Source organism: Culex quinquefasciatus, chromosome 3 (genome assembly GCF_015732765.1).
Source record: "Culex quinquefasciatus strain JHB chromosome 3, VPISU_Cqui_1.0_pri_paternal, whole genome shotgun sequence".
Classification (NCBI taxonomy): Eukaryota; Metazoa; Arthropoda; class Insecta; order Diptera; family Culicidae; genus Culex; species Culex quinquefasciatus.
The window spans coordinates 136,940,411-136,957,667 of NC_051863.1; the positions used below are offsets into that span (position 1 = coordinate 136,940,411).

The 17,257-nt window shown below is 35.9% G+C and overlaps 1 protein-coding gene across 1 annotated transcript in view; it reads right to left on the bottom strand.

Moving 5' to 3' along the window:
* The window catches only part of LOC6043145, a 179,835-nt gene that overhangs the window by 89,496 nt on the left and 73,082 nt on the right, over nt 1-17,257 (bottom strand). Inside the window, 1 exon segment of the mRNA XM_038261680.1 lies at nt 731-838. Coding sequence (XP_038117608.1) covers nt 731-838 — 108 coding nt within the window.

A 17,257-nucleotide genomic window follows, 5' to 3' on the forward strand; every position in this document is an offset into this window, starting at 1 on the left:
GTTTTCTTACATTTACAATACAGAAAATATGTTTGCGAAAGTCCACACAAGTCTGCGTAAATTGCAGAACTTGCCGTACGTGATGGAATTGGCCTTCGTGTCCGTTTCGAGCGCCGGATGACTTCCTAGCCCGGGTGCGTGTTTTGTCTAATCCAAAGTTATTCCGACATGCCAGCTCTAACCCCTGCAGTTGGAGAGTCAGCAGAGCATATTGTGCCCACCCAGATCGGCTGAGCCTGATGGAATGGAAAATAATTTATGAATGACATGACAGCGAAAGTTTCGCCCAGTTTCGCTTTCTTTTTTTCCTTCTTTTGACGTTTATTTTTTTGGTTTGGGAAAGGGGGAAAGGGCACGGTTCGTGGCCCCATGATTGATGAGCTGCTGATCCGAGCCACGTGGAGTACGACTACGGAAAGGACACACGTTCCGTGACATGATGTATCTCTCCATTTTGCAAGCAAATGGGGCTTGTTTTTGAGTTGAACTCTAGCTGTTGTTCTACATTTCATGGGGGTTTTTCTAGCTAATTGTACTGCAAGTTGAACCCGGGGGGGTGGGTAAAGTGTGCAATAATTTATGGTGGTTTAATAACAACTTCCTCGAACTAAGCCGGAAAGTTTAGTGCTATTTGATCGATGATGGACGGTTCTGCTGCTGCCGCTACCACTGTACTACAAGTTCCACCCTTTCTCTAAACTGTCAAAAATTTAGCAAGCAGCACACTTACCCAGGGTTTGGCTCAGCACGGTGCGGCCATCCTCGCCGTGACAGGCGTTTCGTGCATCGAACGGGTTCGTGAACTGAACGAATGCGTAGCCCTTGTGCATCGAAATTCCTGCGATGGAAAAAAGGAAAAGTGAATGAAAATTTAGTTCAGTAGGGGGAAGTTTTCACTTTTATTTAAAACTTTTATTATCAATTTAAAAAAAATAAAATCCAAGGCATTTCATTAACTGATAAGTTGATGATTTATTCTGAAAATCTCGAATTCCAGTGATGTAAACCTCAATCTACGAACCAACTGCACAATAATCAATAATGCATCCTTCACTAAAACTTAATCTAGCATTTTTCACCAATTGCAGCGTGCATCTGCATTATTTAAATGTCCAAGCCCATGACCAACCAGATTTCATCCCGCTTATCATGGCCATCCCAGTGATTGACAGAAGCTCAGATTCCGGAAAACTTTCCACTTTTTCCCACTCATTTTTTCCTGCAGTCACCGACCAACACTTTTCCTATTCTGCACATGGTTGATTGTCACCGTTAGATAGAGAGACAGATACGAGAAGTGTGAGAAATCGTCACACACACACCCGGAGTGCAGGCTCACATGGCTGAATTATTCAGTCGATGAAATTGGATTTTCCCGGCCGCGACTTTCCACATTGTACCGTGGAAATCCGAAATTTTCCACCACGAGTTTGAGCGTTGCTCACTTTTTTTTTGTTTTTGCTCGAGCCTCACAATTGCACTGCTGGATTTGGAGTTTTTTTTTGTTTTTTGTTCACTGATTCTCTGTTTTCGTTCATCCGTTTCATTTTCACTGAACACACACACACACACACACACACACACACACACACACACACACACACACACTGTCATCGCGGCATTTTTCCACACTTTGACTATTTTAAAAATGAATGTTCGCCAGTTCCAGTTCTCCAGGCTTGGAAACTGATACGGTGGTAAACCCTGCCCCAGAATTGATCGTTACTGCACAGTGGAAGCAAAGCAAAGCATTAAAAAGTTAATCAGAAGAAGAATTAACATGTAGGTAAAAAATAGAAACCATCGAGACATTGAAACTGCAAAAACAATCGCATAACTTGTTTCATATTCGAGGGAAATTAAAAAAAAACATTTCCACATTTTCGTTTCTCTAAAACTAGAAAAATTATCTATATATTTTTTTCATACCCTCAACCTATTTCTACAAAAGGATTTGCAGTCAAATGAACTATTTGTAAGTCAAATTGTTGCAGGATTGATTCCGTGAATTAAACGATTTTGGAAGAAAACCACAACAACTTCCTTGGTTGCTTAATTCTTGCAATGGTCGTAAAAATGTATCTTGCAAGTACTGAAAATCCAGAATACTTCGCTGCAAGATTACTTTTTAAGGCAGAACTTATCCTTCGAATCTGAAAGATAACTTCAGCTCGATTTTTATACAATAATTTAAAATCGGTTTCTTTAGACAACCTTTTATAAGGTAACTTTAGGTCAATTTTTGCAAGATAACCTTTTGAAAGATATCTTTAGCTCGATTTCTGCAAGACAATTGCTTGTAAGGGTATGTGTAGAATCGGTTGATAGAACTCTATGGTCGCGGCGAAATCGGTACTTTTTACCTGAAGTTTGATTTTAACTGTCTCAAAACGTTCGGTCGCGATAGAACTCCAGTGCTGTGATCGTCTGATCGTGGAGGCCTGCAGCTGCACCACCAATTGGTGTATTTTTTCTCGAAAACAATTTGCGATTGGCCACGCTTTTCTTTGCGAGCCCTTCAGAATTGTGCAAAGTGAAGATCGCCTATTCTATTCAACTGCGAACGCTGTTGACAGATGAATATAAACAGACCTGTGACACGCTCTTCCAGTCTGAACAAGTTGAGTACTCTCGCTCTCAAGAATAACATCAACAAACGTAGTCGAAGGGAAATCGACGAAATGGGTGATGACGTCTCTTCGCTTGGCGATCTGTGGGCCAAAATTCAAGGGTTGTTCGAGGATACCAACTCACGCATCGATTCCTGCAAGTCGGACCTGGAAATCCGTATCACCAGCGTGGAAGCTAAGTTGTTGGAGCTAAAAACTGACTGCAGTGTCAGCGTAAAACAAGTTTCCGAACGGCTCGACGAAACCCGCAATGATCTGTATGCTGTGTCAAATCAACTGGACCGCCTGGAACGTGCCCATGACCTGATCCTCAACGGTGTCCCATTCAGCCAGAACGAAGATCTGCAGGTGCTGTTTCGAATGATTGCTGCCAAACTTGCGTACAACCCCGCAAACACGCCTATTGTGAGCCTCAAACGACTGTCCAAACAAGCCATAACCGTTGGAACTTCCCCGCCGATCTTGTGCCAGTTTGCTATCAGGAACGAGAGGATCGAGCTGTATGGCCGCTACCTACGAAGTCGGAACCTGACACTGCGAGACGTAGGCTTTGAAAGTAACAACAGGATCTTCTTAAATGAAAACTTGACACCCCAGGCCCGTGAAGTACGCTCTGAAGCCCTCAAGTTGAAGAAGCAAGGACATCTTCATCAGGTCTACTCCCGTGATGGCATCGTTTGCGTCCGTTCTGCTGCTGGTGCCGATCCTGTTGGCGTATTTTCGACGGGGCAATTGTTGGCGAGCTTCAAGAAACCCCTTTCCTAAAAGTTTTTCTCCTTCCTTCCCAGTTTTTCCCTTGATTCCCATCCACAGCTATCCATGATTCCTTCCCCTCCTGAAAGTCAAAAACCCTAAAGTTAACAATCTTCCTTTTCCTTCAAGTTATTCTTTCTCGTAAGCCCCCATCCTTTGACTCCGATCCCTGAGTTATCCTGTGATTCCCTTTTCCGTCCTGAAAGTTATTGCTGTTGTTGGGTGCCGTTGGAGTTGCTGCTGCTGATCTGGGTGCTGTTATGGGTGCTGCGCTGTTGCTGCTGCCCCTTGGAGACGAGCCTGGTTTCACCTGAACCGCGTTGGTGCCGCTGCTGATGAAGTCTGAAGGTGATGGTGTACTGATAATATTTTTTGTATTTTTAAACATTTCTTTGACCATTAACATCGATTTGCTGATTTACTTTAGTACTGGGTGAACTGCGACGATTGTAGGAGTTTGATTTGGAATCTTATAGAATGTTAAGTAGATTTAAGTGTTGCCTCTCATCCCTAGAATTGGGTCCTATAGTATGCTCTGTCTTGAAACTACCTCCACTTATTTTTGATTATGGATAATTCCCGAATTAGAAGTGTCTCTGCAAACATTCCCCGTATTGTTTTAAATGCTATGTTGAATCAAGATCATCTAAACATTTGTCACATTAACGTTCAAAGCATTTGTGCCAGGAATTTCTCAAAATTTTATGAACTTAAATCGGTCTTATTAAACAGTAAACTCGATATTATATGTATGACTGAATCATGGCTGAGTGATAAGATTACTGATCAAATGATTGCAATTGAGGGTTATAAAATTATAAGAAATGATCGAAACAGACATGGTGGTGGCATTTGTGTTTACTATCGTGACACTTTGTCCTGTCGTATTGTAAATAAATCCATCTACGATGCTGATTATGGCCGACAAATTACAGAATTTCTTCTACTTGATTTTCGTCATGCTAATGAAAACTTTTTGCTTGCGGTATATTATAATCCCCCTAATCTGAACTGTGCAGATATTTTAAAAAGCCATTTTGAAAATTTTAGCGTTAAATACAATTCTACGTACTTTATAGGTGATTTCAATACCAACCTATTATTTAATTCATATCGTTTGCAACACCTTCGAGAAGTTGTATCTAATTTTTGCTATTCTTTCATCAACTCCGAGCCAACTTATTTCTACAGCTCAGGTTGTTCTTTACTTGATCTTTTTATCACTGATTCCCCTCACATGGTTCTTAAAAATGATCAGATCTCTTTACCTGGAGTTTCTCACCATGATATGATCATTTTTTCTTTAAATTACTCTTTATCTAAAACCTCTGACAGTACCGTACAATTTCGAAATTACGAAAGAATTAATTTTGCTGAACTCCAAAATGCGTTTTATGACTTTGCCTGGGGTGACTTTTATAGTATTGACAATCCTAATGTTCTTTTAGATTTTTTTATGAGAAACTTAACATATCTTCATGATCGGTTTGTTCCATTAAAGTCAATGCGTATAAAACATGAAAATTGTTGGTTCAATTCTGATATTGAAAGAGCCATGTTGAACAGAGATCTTGCCTATCGAACATGGAAATCCTCTAAACTTGATAGTGATAAAGTGAATTATAAAATTCTTAGAAATCGTACCAATTTTTTGATAAGAAAAGCAAAATCAACTCATGATAGAAAGAAATTCAACACAAATCTTACAAGCAAACAACTTTGGAATAACGTTAAAAAACTAGGACTCAAAGATGATAATCGTTGTAGTAATAGTATTGATATCTCTAGTGAGCAAATTAATGACTATTTCGTTTCTAATTTTACCATGGATGATTCAACGATACCCACTTTTGCAGCCTGTCCAAATGGTTTTACCTTCAAACCTTTTCTTGATTATGAAATTATTAATTCGGTTTTTTCAATAAAATCCAACGCTTTTGGCCTAGACGGTGTTCCGATCAAATTTATACAAATTATGCTTCCACTAATTTTACCGCTGATTAAACACCTCTTTCATAGCATCATTAAGACCTCTATCTATCCCGAGGGCTGGAAAACCGTTAAAGTGATACCTATTAAGAAAAAAGGTAATTCCTCTGCAATTGCTAACCTTCGACCAATTAGTATATTGAGTGCACTCTCAAAAGTTTTTGAGAAACTTATTAACACTCAAATTTCTTCATTCATCAACGATTTGAACCTACTGCATCCGTATCAATCTGGTTTTCGTAAAAATCATAGCACAGAAACAGCCTTGCTGAAAGTCCATGACGATATCGCTTTGACTTTAGATAAAAAAGGAATTGCAATTCTGTTATTAATAGACTTTGCTAAGGCGTTTGATCGGGTATCACATCGAAAACTTGTAAACAAACTTCGTTCTGATTTTCTCTTTTCTGAGTCAGCTGCAAAACTTATTGAATCTTACCTTATACATCGCAGTCAAGCTGTCTTTTGTAATGGGATATTATCAACTTTTCAAAATATTGGATCTGGTGTTCCTCAGGGTTCCATTTTAGGACCGTTACTATTTTCTCTTTTTATCAATAATTTACCCTTAGTTTTAGAACATTGCTCAATCCATTTGTTTGCTGATGATGTTCAGATTTATTTTTGTTCTGATTCCGTTTTTGATTTGTCTGTTATTAGAAATAAAATAAACAAAGATCTCTTAAATATTTACAAGTGGTCTCAACACAACCTTTTGCCAATTAATCAGTCCAAAACTAAAGCAATAATTTTTAGCAAATTGCGATCTTCTATTGTTTGTCCTGCTTTACTTTTTGGAAACGAACAGGTCGAATTTGTAAATAGAGTTAACAATTTAGGTGTTATTTTTACATCTGATTTAGATTGGGATGCCCACATAAACAGTCAATGTGGTAAAATCTTTGGAGTGCTAAAACGCCTTAACTTAGTTACTAGACATTTTGACTCTGCCACGAAAACAAGGCTTTTTAAGTCCTTAATATTTCCTCATTTCATTTATGGAGATTTTGTATATACTAATGCTTCGGCCGCAGCTATCAACAAACTTCGTATCGCACTTAATGCATGCATCAGATATGTCTACAATTTGTCTCGTTACTCCAGGGTTACCCACTTGCAAAAATCACTAATTGGTTGTCCTTTTGCCCAGTTCTATCGATTCAGATCATGTTGTACATTACAGAAAATAATATTCACTAAAAAACCTAATTATTTGTTATCTAAATTAAGACTTTTCGACAAACGCGCACATTAAACTACTTGTTACCTCATTTTAATTCTTCTTATTATAGTCAGTCAATGTTTGCAAGAGGCATTGTCTTCTGGAATTCATTACCAGTAGCTACCAAATCGTGTACCACTATTGTGAGTTTTAAGCAGAGTTTATTAGAAGAACTCAATCGTTAAGACTAATTAGTTAGGGAATGAGAGCAACACAAAATTAGCAAGAAGCTTAAACAAAAACCACCTCACTCAGTTTGAAACATTGTAACATTTTAAAAGACATGAAGTCTTACGTTACTTAATTGAATAAATAAATAAATAAATAAGATAATTTCTACTCGCTTCATGAAAGATAACTTTGCGCAAGATAGCTTCAGGTGAATTTGTGTTTCAGATCAGACATGCATCGGCGCTTACTGTTCTTCTTAGCGGCACTAAGCTTAACGGCATTCTCAAAAAAAATCAAATCAAATTATTCGCTCTACAGCATTGCCTTGGCGTTCTCGATTGCGAGATTCCTACTCGAAACTAGGTGTTCGAAGGCTTGATTGTTGAGGCAATTGCAAACCTCTTTTTACACCTTAGCTTCCATCCACCCCGGGATTCGAACTGACGACCTTTGGATTATTAGTCCAACTGCCTACCAGCGACTCCACCGAGGCAGGACCCAGGGAGACGACTCCTACACTTGGACTGAGCTAACGACTTAACCTCTAGGTTAGTCCGGGCCCAACATTTACTTCCCGTCCGACGGAAGGCGTGATCAGACAAATCTCGTCTCGAAAAATGCCACCGGGACCGTCTGGGATCGAACCCAGGCCGACTGGGTGAGAGGCAATCACGCCTACCCCTACACCACGGTCCCGGCTACGGCATTCTCATCTAAAGTAATTTTATGCTTGTTAATCGCTTAAAACGTTTTGTTTTTAACTTGAAAATGTGTAGAAAACATTGGTGCATTGGAAAAAAACGACTCTGATTTTCATGTAATTGTGCTCATAGGTGCTCAAAAAGAACAACTCAAACCTTTGAGTGTACTTAAAGAATTTACCCTATATCTCACTCGGCAATCAAAATAATTTCTCAGGGTCTTCGGGAGCTAAGCGAAAAGCCAAACTTCTAATAGAGAAGTTAGAGTGGATGCATGTCTGATTTAGATCAAGTTTTTATAAGATTAAAAATAAATAAAAAATCTTTCTGAAATTTCTATCTTGTGCGATAACTTCAGCTGATTTATTAAAAATTGTTGTTGTGGTTTTTGTTAAAATAGCTGATCGAACATTTTTTTTTTAAATAAATAAATAAACAATTTCTTAAATTTATTTTATTTATTTTTTATGAAATCATTAAATTTTAAATTTGATTATTTAATTTGATAACAAGATATTTTGTAGCCTTTTTTATGTTATTGTAAGATGAATTTCGAGAACATTGCAAAGTTTCATCTTGCTAAAAACTCGTAGTTTTCAAATTTTTAATTAAAAAATTTATAATTTTAATTATAATTAAAGATTAAATGAGGAATTATTTAACCCTGTCAGGCCTGATGGGTCATATATTACCCAAAAATGAAAATTTTCAAAAGTAGCCTATAATTTTTGTATGGTCATAAGAATCATGAATGAATGAATGAATGAATAATTCTCATACCCGCCGGCGCGCGGCGGCTTGGTCCAGTTCACAGGTGTACGCTTGATCAAACAAATCGTCATCTTATGTTCAGTAATCTGTACACCCACGTACATATGTTTTTTTGTACGAATTTTGTTGTTACAAATACCAGTGCTTATTTCAAAAGAAATTTGGTTGGGAAATTTCTTTTGTATGGTCATAAGAATCATTTTCCCATAATTAACTCAAACAATATTTTTTTCAAAATTCAGGCTTGAAAGGGTTAAACGATTCTTAATAACTCTGCACAACCAAAAAGAAAAATAAGATAACAAGTATTTCCTTAAAATAAGGATTTTTTAAAACTAAATTTACTCAGGAATTATGCAATGCTTAAAAAAATGGTTGCTAGGCATGATTTTTTTCGTAGCTAGCCTGAGATTTCTAATAAAAAATAAATAAGTATTTTTTGCCTTTATTTAAAATAATTCAGATATTTTGCGAAACAAATTACTACTTGCTGATTTTTATTAAGAATTGTACCAATTTGTTCTGATATGTAATTAAATTGTGCTATAATTTCCAGCAAGCAAAAAAGTTGTTATAAATTGTTTGGTAAAACAAATTAACAAACTTATCAATTCAAGCGGGAGTCAAACATCATGTTAATGTGTTTTTTTTGTCAAATGATCTTTGTTATGTGTTTCATCCCCTTCAGTAATTTGAAAACAAATGAAATTGTTCAAACTGACAACAAATTTGATTTTAAAATGATATATTTTTTTTGTAAATTATAAAATAGTAGTTTATGCAACAAGTTGCAAAAAGAGGATTTTTTCAGCATGAGTCGTACATTTATCCAACGAGGTTCACCGAGTTGGATAAATACGACGAGTGTTGAAAAAATCAATTTTTGCAACGAGTTCCATACAACATTTTTTGCAATTCCGAAAAACACCCATTGAGTGAAATTTTAAGTCAAATTTTCATGTATTTTTCCAATAAATCGTTTAAATAAAAAAAATGTTGAAAAGTTTTACTTTTCAAAACAAGTGCTGAAAAGTTCAACTTTTCAGCACTCATTTCAGTTCTGAAAAGTAGAACTGTTCAGCATTTATTTTGAAAAGTGTTGCTATTCGATTCTGTTATTTTTGGTAGGAAAAAGTAGGCCGTTTCATTTCTTCAGAAGGACAGGAAAAGTTGACAGTTTCACAGCGGAATTGCAAAAATACTGTTTTATAACAAAATTATTTATTTAAAACAAGCTCTTTCCGGTAAACTTCGTCCTGCCCTTGTTTGGATTCCTGACGTTTCTTGCTTGTTTGCTAATTCAGCCTCCTGTGATCAAAATTTGATTTTTCGCAGCTTTTCCCATACAAACGGCAAGTGTTCCGGAATCGGTCTCAGAGTGGAAAAAGTGTCAACTTATTAGCGTAAAAACCTTCCTTGGGCTTATACGAACCCAACGCAGCAAAGAGCGCTCCGATCCGACTTTCCGTTATCAACTGATGAGCGTTCGAACAAAACCATCGAATTTATATATATATATATATATATATATATATATATATATATATATATATATATATACAGCAATTCCCACGAAAACAGCATGGAAAAAACAAAAGTGCTCGGATCGGGCTCAAAATTTTTCTGGGGTTCCTAGCCGAAATAATTAGACCCGTATTTTTTGTTTGGCCATTAGGGTGACCTACGCCGTGTTAGAGTGGTCTGAAAAATGGCCATTTTCGTCGATTTTCGCAAAAACCAATTTTTTTGAAAAATCATAACTCCTCGCCATTTTAACCGATTTCAATTGTCTTATACGCAAATGAAAGGTGATAAGTTGACCTTTCAAAGAAAAATAGTAAGAAGTTTCAAAAATCTAACCTAACATATGAAAAGGGCGTATGAAACTTTAAAATGCCGTTTTGGCGGTGTCTGGACCAAAGAGCCTATGTCTGGAAATATTTTTATCGGATTCCCCGGACATTTTTACATAAGATACTAAAAAATGGGAGGAGTTCATTAACAGGATTCCGAGATATGATTTTTTGAAAATAAAATCCGTGTTTTTCGACGCGCCGCGCGCACAAACCGGAGAATGACGAAATTGGCAAAAAATCAACTTTTTTCACTAAAACTGCGATAACTTTAAAATTTCAGCGATGACCTATAGATGTTATGGTACCAAATTTTTTGTAATTAAAAGACGCAACTTTTGGTACCCAGACATGTATAGGTCAAAAAATCAAATTCGAAAAAATCAAACCCCGATTTTTAAAGACCACTTACATTTCGTGACGTTGCAACGCTCTGTTTTTGAAAACAGGGTTTTTCGTTGAAATTCTAGTTTCAAAATAAATCATAGTTTTTGTTAGTTTTAACAACTGTAGTTTAAAATTTTATAATTTTATTATAAGACATTGATAGACAGTACAAGGACATGTGAATTGATTGGCCCGCCCGTGTTAGACCCCCCCCCCCTCTCTATACCGCACAGTACTAGTACGATTTTCGATGTTTTTCAAAGCGCTTTCAAAGTAAAAATAAATATTTGCATTATTCCATTATCACGAAGGACACCCCTCCCTCCCCTCTCCCCTCCTCTATCCTTGTAGTGGGACGTCCAGGCATTACGTAACGGCGTTATATCAAGGGGGAGGAGGGGGGATTCGAGGATTTAAACAAAAAAAAATGTATCGGAAATTTATTACCAGGGGGTGGAGGTGGTCTAAAAATATAAATGTTTTGTTACGTAATGCAAGAACGCTCCCTTAATATTTTAATGGTTTTGGGGAATTTACAAAACACGTGGAAGTTTTAGAAGGGAGGTAAGGAGCTTCAAGTTTTTAGGAGGGCTGAAATTTATATATAAAGTGCCCATATCGTTTGTTCATGGCCCCTAAGGTGTGATCTGCAAACAACGTAACTTATTTTGTTGACTTATGTGCTTTTTAAATTAAATTTGAGGAAATAATAAAACTGTTTACCTGCACAACATAACATTTTTAATTGTGAACAACTAAACGTTGCATACAACTTATTTAAGTAAGGGTTCGTCCAACAACAGAGTGACAAAGTTTGTAAAAACAATCGAATCACGTGATGTTTATTGTTTAATGAATTTCACTGTAATTTGACTTACATTAGGTGTGGGATAAAAAAATCGTTGCGTTGTATTAGAATGAACCCTCACGTAAATCAGTTTATCATAAAGGGGCCATCCAGTAACCACGTGATTCCTTTTTGAAAGTTTTAGAATTTTTCCCCTTGTGAACATCGGTCTATTTTGATTTGTTCAACAAGTTTCATAAAATACTTTTTTTTTCGAGTTGCATACAAACTTAAGTGTCGGAATTTGTGAATGACCCATGTACAATTCTTCTGTAAATATGCTCGGAAACATTATATAACAAAATATATAATATTCAGTACCCTTTTATCTTCAACAACCACCTACGCATACACCTTTTTTTGGCATGTGACCAATATGATTTAAAATTTCGTGACGTTGCAACGCAAACTTAAACCTGTTGTAACTTTGGATCTAGACAACCAATTAAGTCGCTCTAGGTTGCATTTGAAAGCTCTTTCCAAGTACAAAGAGCATCCGAAATATCAAAATGATTGAATGTTTAGTTTTTTGTTGACATAAACAAATGTCCCTTTTTCGTGACGTTGCAACGCAATAAAATGGCAAACTTACACCAGTTTGAAAAAATACTTAACTTAAGATAAACTGCAAACCCATGACATTTCCGTTTAGTACAACTAAAAACCTACAAAATGCAATCAAAAGAATAATTTTTGGATTTTATTTCGCTGAAAACCAGGAGTTTTGAGAAAAATGTTTTAAAATTATGATTTTATCACGAATCGATGCATAACTTAACCAACTTGTACATAATAATATTCAAATGATCAATTAATGAAAACCATGATTTTTGAAGCTTCAAGTAGCCTAGAATCGAGGAAAAATATCCAAATAGCTCATACACGCTTTTCAAAATTTCATCCTAAGGTGTACATTGCCGGAGATCGGGCTCAAAATTTTTCTGGGGGATCCTTGACCGAAATAATTAGACCCGTATTTTTTTGTTTGGCCATTAGGGTGACCTACGCCGTGTTAGGGTGGTTCGAAAAATGGCAATTTTCGTCGATTTTCGCAAAAACCACTTTTTTCAAAAAATCATAACTCCTCGCCATTTTAACCGATTTCAATTGTCTTCTACGCAAATAAAAGGTGATATGTTGACCTTTCAAAGAAAAATAGTAAGAAGTTTAAAAAATCTAGCCTAACATATGAAAAGGGCGTATGAAACTTTAAAATGCCGTTTTGGCGGTGTCTGGACCAAAGAGCCTATGTCTGAAAATATTTTTATCGGATTCCTCGGAAAATTTCACATAACATATCAAAAAATGGTGAAGTTATGTTTTCGATACTCTGAGATACGATTTTTTGAAAATAAAAACTGGGGTTTTCGACGAGCCACGCGCAAAAATGGGAAAATGACAAAAACGGGAAAAAATCGACTTTTTTCACTAAAACTGCCATAACTTGTAAATTTCAGCGATGACCTATACATGTTAGGGTACCAAAATTTTCATAATTAAAAGACGCAACTAACATATGAAAAGGTCGAATGAAACTTTAAAATGCCGTTTTGACGGTGTCTGGACCAAAGAGCCTATGTTTGGAAATATTTTTATCGGATTCCCCGGACATTTTTACATAACATGCTAAAAAATGGGAGGAGTTCATTAACAGTATTCCTAGATATGATTTTTTCAAAATAAAAACTGCGTTTTTCGACGCGCCGCGCGCAAAAACACGAAAATGACAAAATCGGCAAAAAATCAACTTTTTTCACTAAAACTGCGATAACTTAAAAATTTCAGCGATGACCTGTACATGTTAGGGTACCAAAAGTTGCGTCTTTCAATTAAAAAAATATTTGGTACCAAGACACATTTTTGTTTGGCCCAATCGCAAACCCAGGTCCAATGTAACCTGATGACGGAAAATCCGATAAATTCAAGTTTTTAAACTGTCTTTCAATACAGTGGCAAACTAAGACAATATAAATCATTAGGTATCCGAATTTCAATTGAAAATAATGTAGCGTTCTATCATGTAATGATTGCTATAAAATATTATTAAAAAATAAACATGCACGGATAACAAAATCATGGTAATATTACATCGGGACATGTTGTTATATTTTGTGTCAGAAAAAAGGAAATATCGTCTTTAAAATCGTTTAAATTTTATTCACGCATCACACAACTTATTTCAATTATTTCACAAACATAAGGTAAAATAGCATTAAAAAATAAAGTGTTCAACAAATGTTTTCAATCTCAAAAAACGATTTTCCAATTTGGTCATGACAAACATTTGAGGAAGGACTTAAACTGAAAATGAAAAATAATCTTAAAAATAACATTAAAAATACTTATAACCAACCCTTTACCATTGTGATTGCTCCTTTGCAGAACTACGATGTGTACCCCCCGAGGGGGCAGGACGACACTGAAATTTTGATGGTGTTGTAATTCATCACCAGAAGTATCAGACTGTGGAGCCTGTGGGTGTGGATTCGCTTGCTGAATTGAACCGATTTTTTTTGCACCCAGCATAATTTTTCGGTTTTGTTCAATAAACCCGGTCTGGCTGGGATTGCATTCAGGGATGAGCGATGGGTGATCATTTGAATTTCATGAAATGTTTTGTTCCAACAACACACAAACACACAATAATGCGTCATTCAACGAAGGATTGCACTGTGGTGGTGGTGGTGGGACAAAACCAACAACGAAAAAAGTGTGCAACCCCCCGTTTTACATTGTGTATTTATTTTATGGTGATCGGACGGGAATTGGGCGCACACACAATAATGGTTGCGAATGCAAATTATCGCGGAAATACCATCCTCATTCGCTTGGGTTTGTTTTTTTGTGAATGAATTTGATACATTCAATTGAGCTGGTTTCCACGAGTTGAAAACAAAAGTTTCCATACAAAAAGTTTGCCGCGTATGAATAACAACGCATGGAAATCAGGCATTCAAAATGTGCCAATTAATTCGATGATGGTTGGATTTTTGAAAAATGTGCTATTCAGAAAGTTGCAACATTTTCGCTAGAAACTGAAGGCATTGAATTACATTGCGAGCTGATGTGACTTCATTATGAGTTTTGCAATTATAAATCTGCAACTGATGAACAATGACACATTATTTTGGATACAATTGGAATCAGTTTCAAAATTTCTGTGAATTACATTTATTAAAGCCAAAGCAAATCAAAATTACAAATTGCAATAATCAGCTTCAAATCAACTTCCACAGTAAACTGCAACTGACTCGTTCGAAAATAAAAGAATCAATTTTTCTTCTGTTCCAGTTCGGTGCCTTTGAGAAATTTGAAGCAATCCAGTGCAGCGTGCTCCCCTTACCATTACTGATTGCGGAAAATACCGGTTGAGGAAAATCGCCACGAAGGGAAAAGAAGGAAAAATACTGATAGACGTGGAAGGTGTAATTAAAAACATGCAATAAACTTTGCTCCCGTTCTTTTCCCTTGTCCAACTAAAATGGCTACAAAACAGCACTGCATCAGGACAGGACAGGTGAGCGAGGTGAAAAATCAGAACCCAACCCCAAGCCGTGTAGGTGTATTATCTGATGGAGTTTCACTATATTACCTGGTGTTGCAGACACTCCTCAAAAAGAAGGTGAGGGGAGGGAAACGCCGGGAAAACTTTTTTCCCAACCTTCACTTTTCCCCCCTTTATCGAGGGAGAGATATGTGAGTTGCAAGGTGTGAAATATAAGAAACTACTAATGTAGTTGCACAAACGGGCGAAAGTTGCACTTATCACATCAGAATGGAAAAGTTTTCTCCCTTTGAGAGAGACTTTTCTTCCCTCAAATCAGGTGTTTGTGTGTGTGTGTGTGTGTGTGTGTGTGTGTGTGTGTGTGTGTGTGTGTGATTCACTGATGATGGCGGCAAATTGATTTCGGCGTTTGTTGGTTCTCCGGGTGGTTGCACCTTGTTTTTCGTCATCATTGATTTTCGCTTTTATTGAAGAAAATTAAGTCTTTTTGTATGGACAATTGTCCACATTAGGGAAGGGGAGGGTAAAAAATTCCCAAAGTTTGTAAAATGTTGTGTGTTGATTGCAATAACTTTAAAATCATAAATTACAAAAATCAAGCTCAACTTTTGATACAGTTAATGAAACACACCAAAAAATGCTAAAGGCATGTTACAAATTATAATACTGTTAAAAATTTTAAAAATATCTACAAATTCATTCACTTACTTTTCCTTGAAGTTATACGAGATATTCTAAAATTATTTTTATAAGGAGCTAACAAGAGTCAAGCTCGATAAAAATTGGATCAAATTAACAATATAAGTCGAATTGTAAACAGTTTTTAATTATTTTTTTCCTGATTTTTTTAAATTAAAAATGTATTTTTTATGCATTTTGAGGAAAAATCTAAAGTAGGATGGGAGAGACAAGAAATTTAAATTTAATTTAATTTTTTAAATTCTTCAATTCGACGCTGTCGTGCCATCCTGTCGCACCCACCATTTTGATGGTCCAAGAAACGCGCATTTCAATGTTTGACATTGAATAAACAAAAAATAGAGCACGCAATGTAAACAATAACAAACACGTTTCGTTCGGTTGACCATTATGTGCATTGTCCCGAAGTTTGGTTGAATTTGGATGCCGGAGTTCCGAGTTATAATTACAAATGTTTACGGTAGTCGGGCTTGTACGTGTGTCAAACGCGTTCTGACCGGAAATCTCTTTGGCCAGTTGTCGCATTTACATTAATTTTCGGGCTGTGTCAAGATAGCACGACGAGACTAAAATTCGAATTTTGAGGATCTGTAAAGGTCAAAAGTTGAGGCATTGTGAGCTGCACAAAATGGCGTTTTAAACTCAACTTGGCCTAAAATGCACATGCGACAAGATAGCACGACAAATTAATCTGTTTCGATTTAAATATTTTTTTCTTAGTTTTATTTGCCAATGTTTTTGGTATTCTTTAAAAAATATTTGTTTCTTGCTCCAGTTTTCAAGGTTTTTTTTCCCAAAAAAAAAAAACAGATTTAATTTTTGCCAATTAATTTATTTTTTTGCACCGTGCAGATTTCTTTATACTTCAAAGGCTATTTATGAAATATTTAAAAAATAACGAAATCCTGCATCTTGATTTGTGGTTCTCTGAAAAATTCTGTTAAAATGGGCAAAGTTGAATGTTATTACCGTGACAATAATGATTAATTAAAACCATCAACATATTTATTTATCAATTTATTACATGAATGATGTTGTATCCAAAAATGTGTAATGTTACATAAGAAATTTGTGTAATTTTCTTCAGATTCCCTTAAATTTTTTTCTAGCAAAATAACACAGAAAGAGGCAAGCACATTTTCACACAAAAAAATCAGAATCTCTCTAAAAACCTTAAAATGTTTGATCTGAGCTTTGATTGTTTGTATTTGCTCTTTCTAGTCGGTTTTCTGCAGTTCGACTATCCGAAAGTATTTAAAAAGAACTTTGGATAATCGAAAATGAAAAAATGTGAATAATGTGAAAAAAAAGTGCAAACTATTTATTTTTTAACCAAGAGTCGTATATTTATTCAAAGATTATCTGCTGAGTTGGATAAATAGGACAAGTCCTGAATCAAGCGTTCAGTCTTTGGAATTCACAAAAATCATATTTTTACTTAAAACATTAAAAAAAGTTTTACAAATCACATCGAATTGAATTATTTGAATTTTAATAGCCAATCTGAAACAACTTCCGGTGGTTGATGAATTTCTTAATTCAAATCGTTCAACACTTTTTGATCCATGGTCTTTTCACTCACTGATAAATCAGGTGTGTTTGCAAGTTATATTATTCGAAAGGTTTAACATAGGGCCTGAAGCTGATTGAATTTATCAAAACTTTAAATCTAATTGTAAAAGGGCTCTTGATTAGGCCGTCCCAAAAAAATGAAAAGTTGTCAAATCTT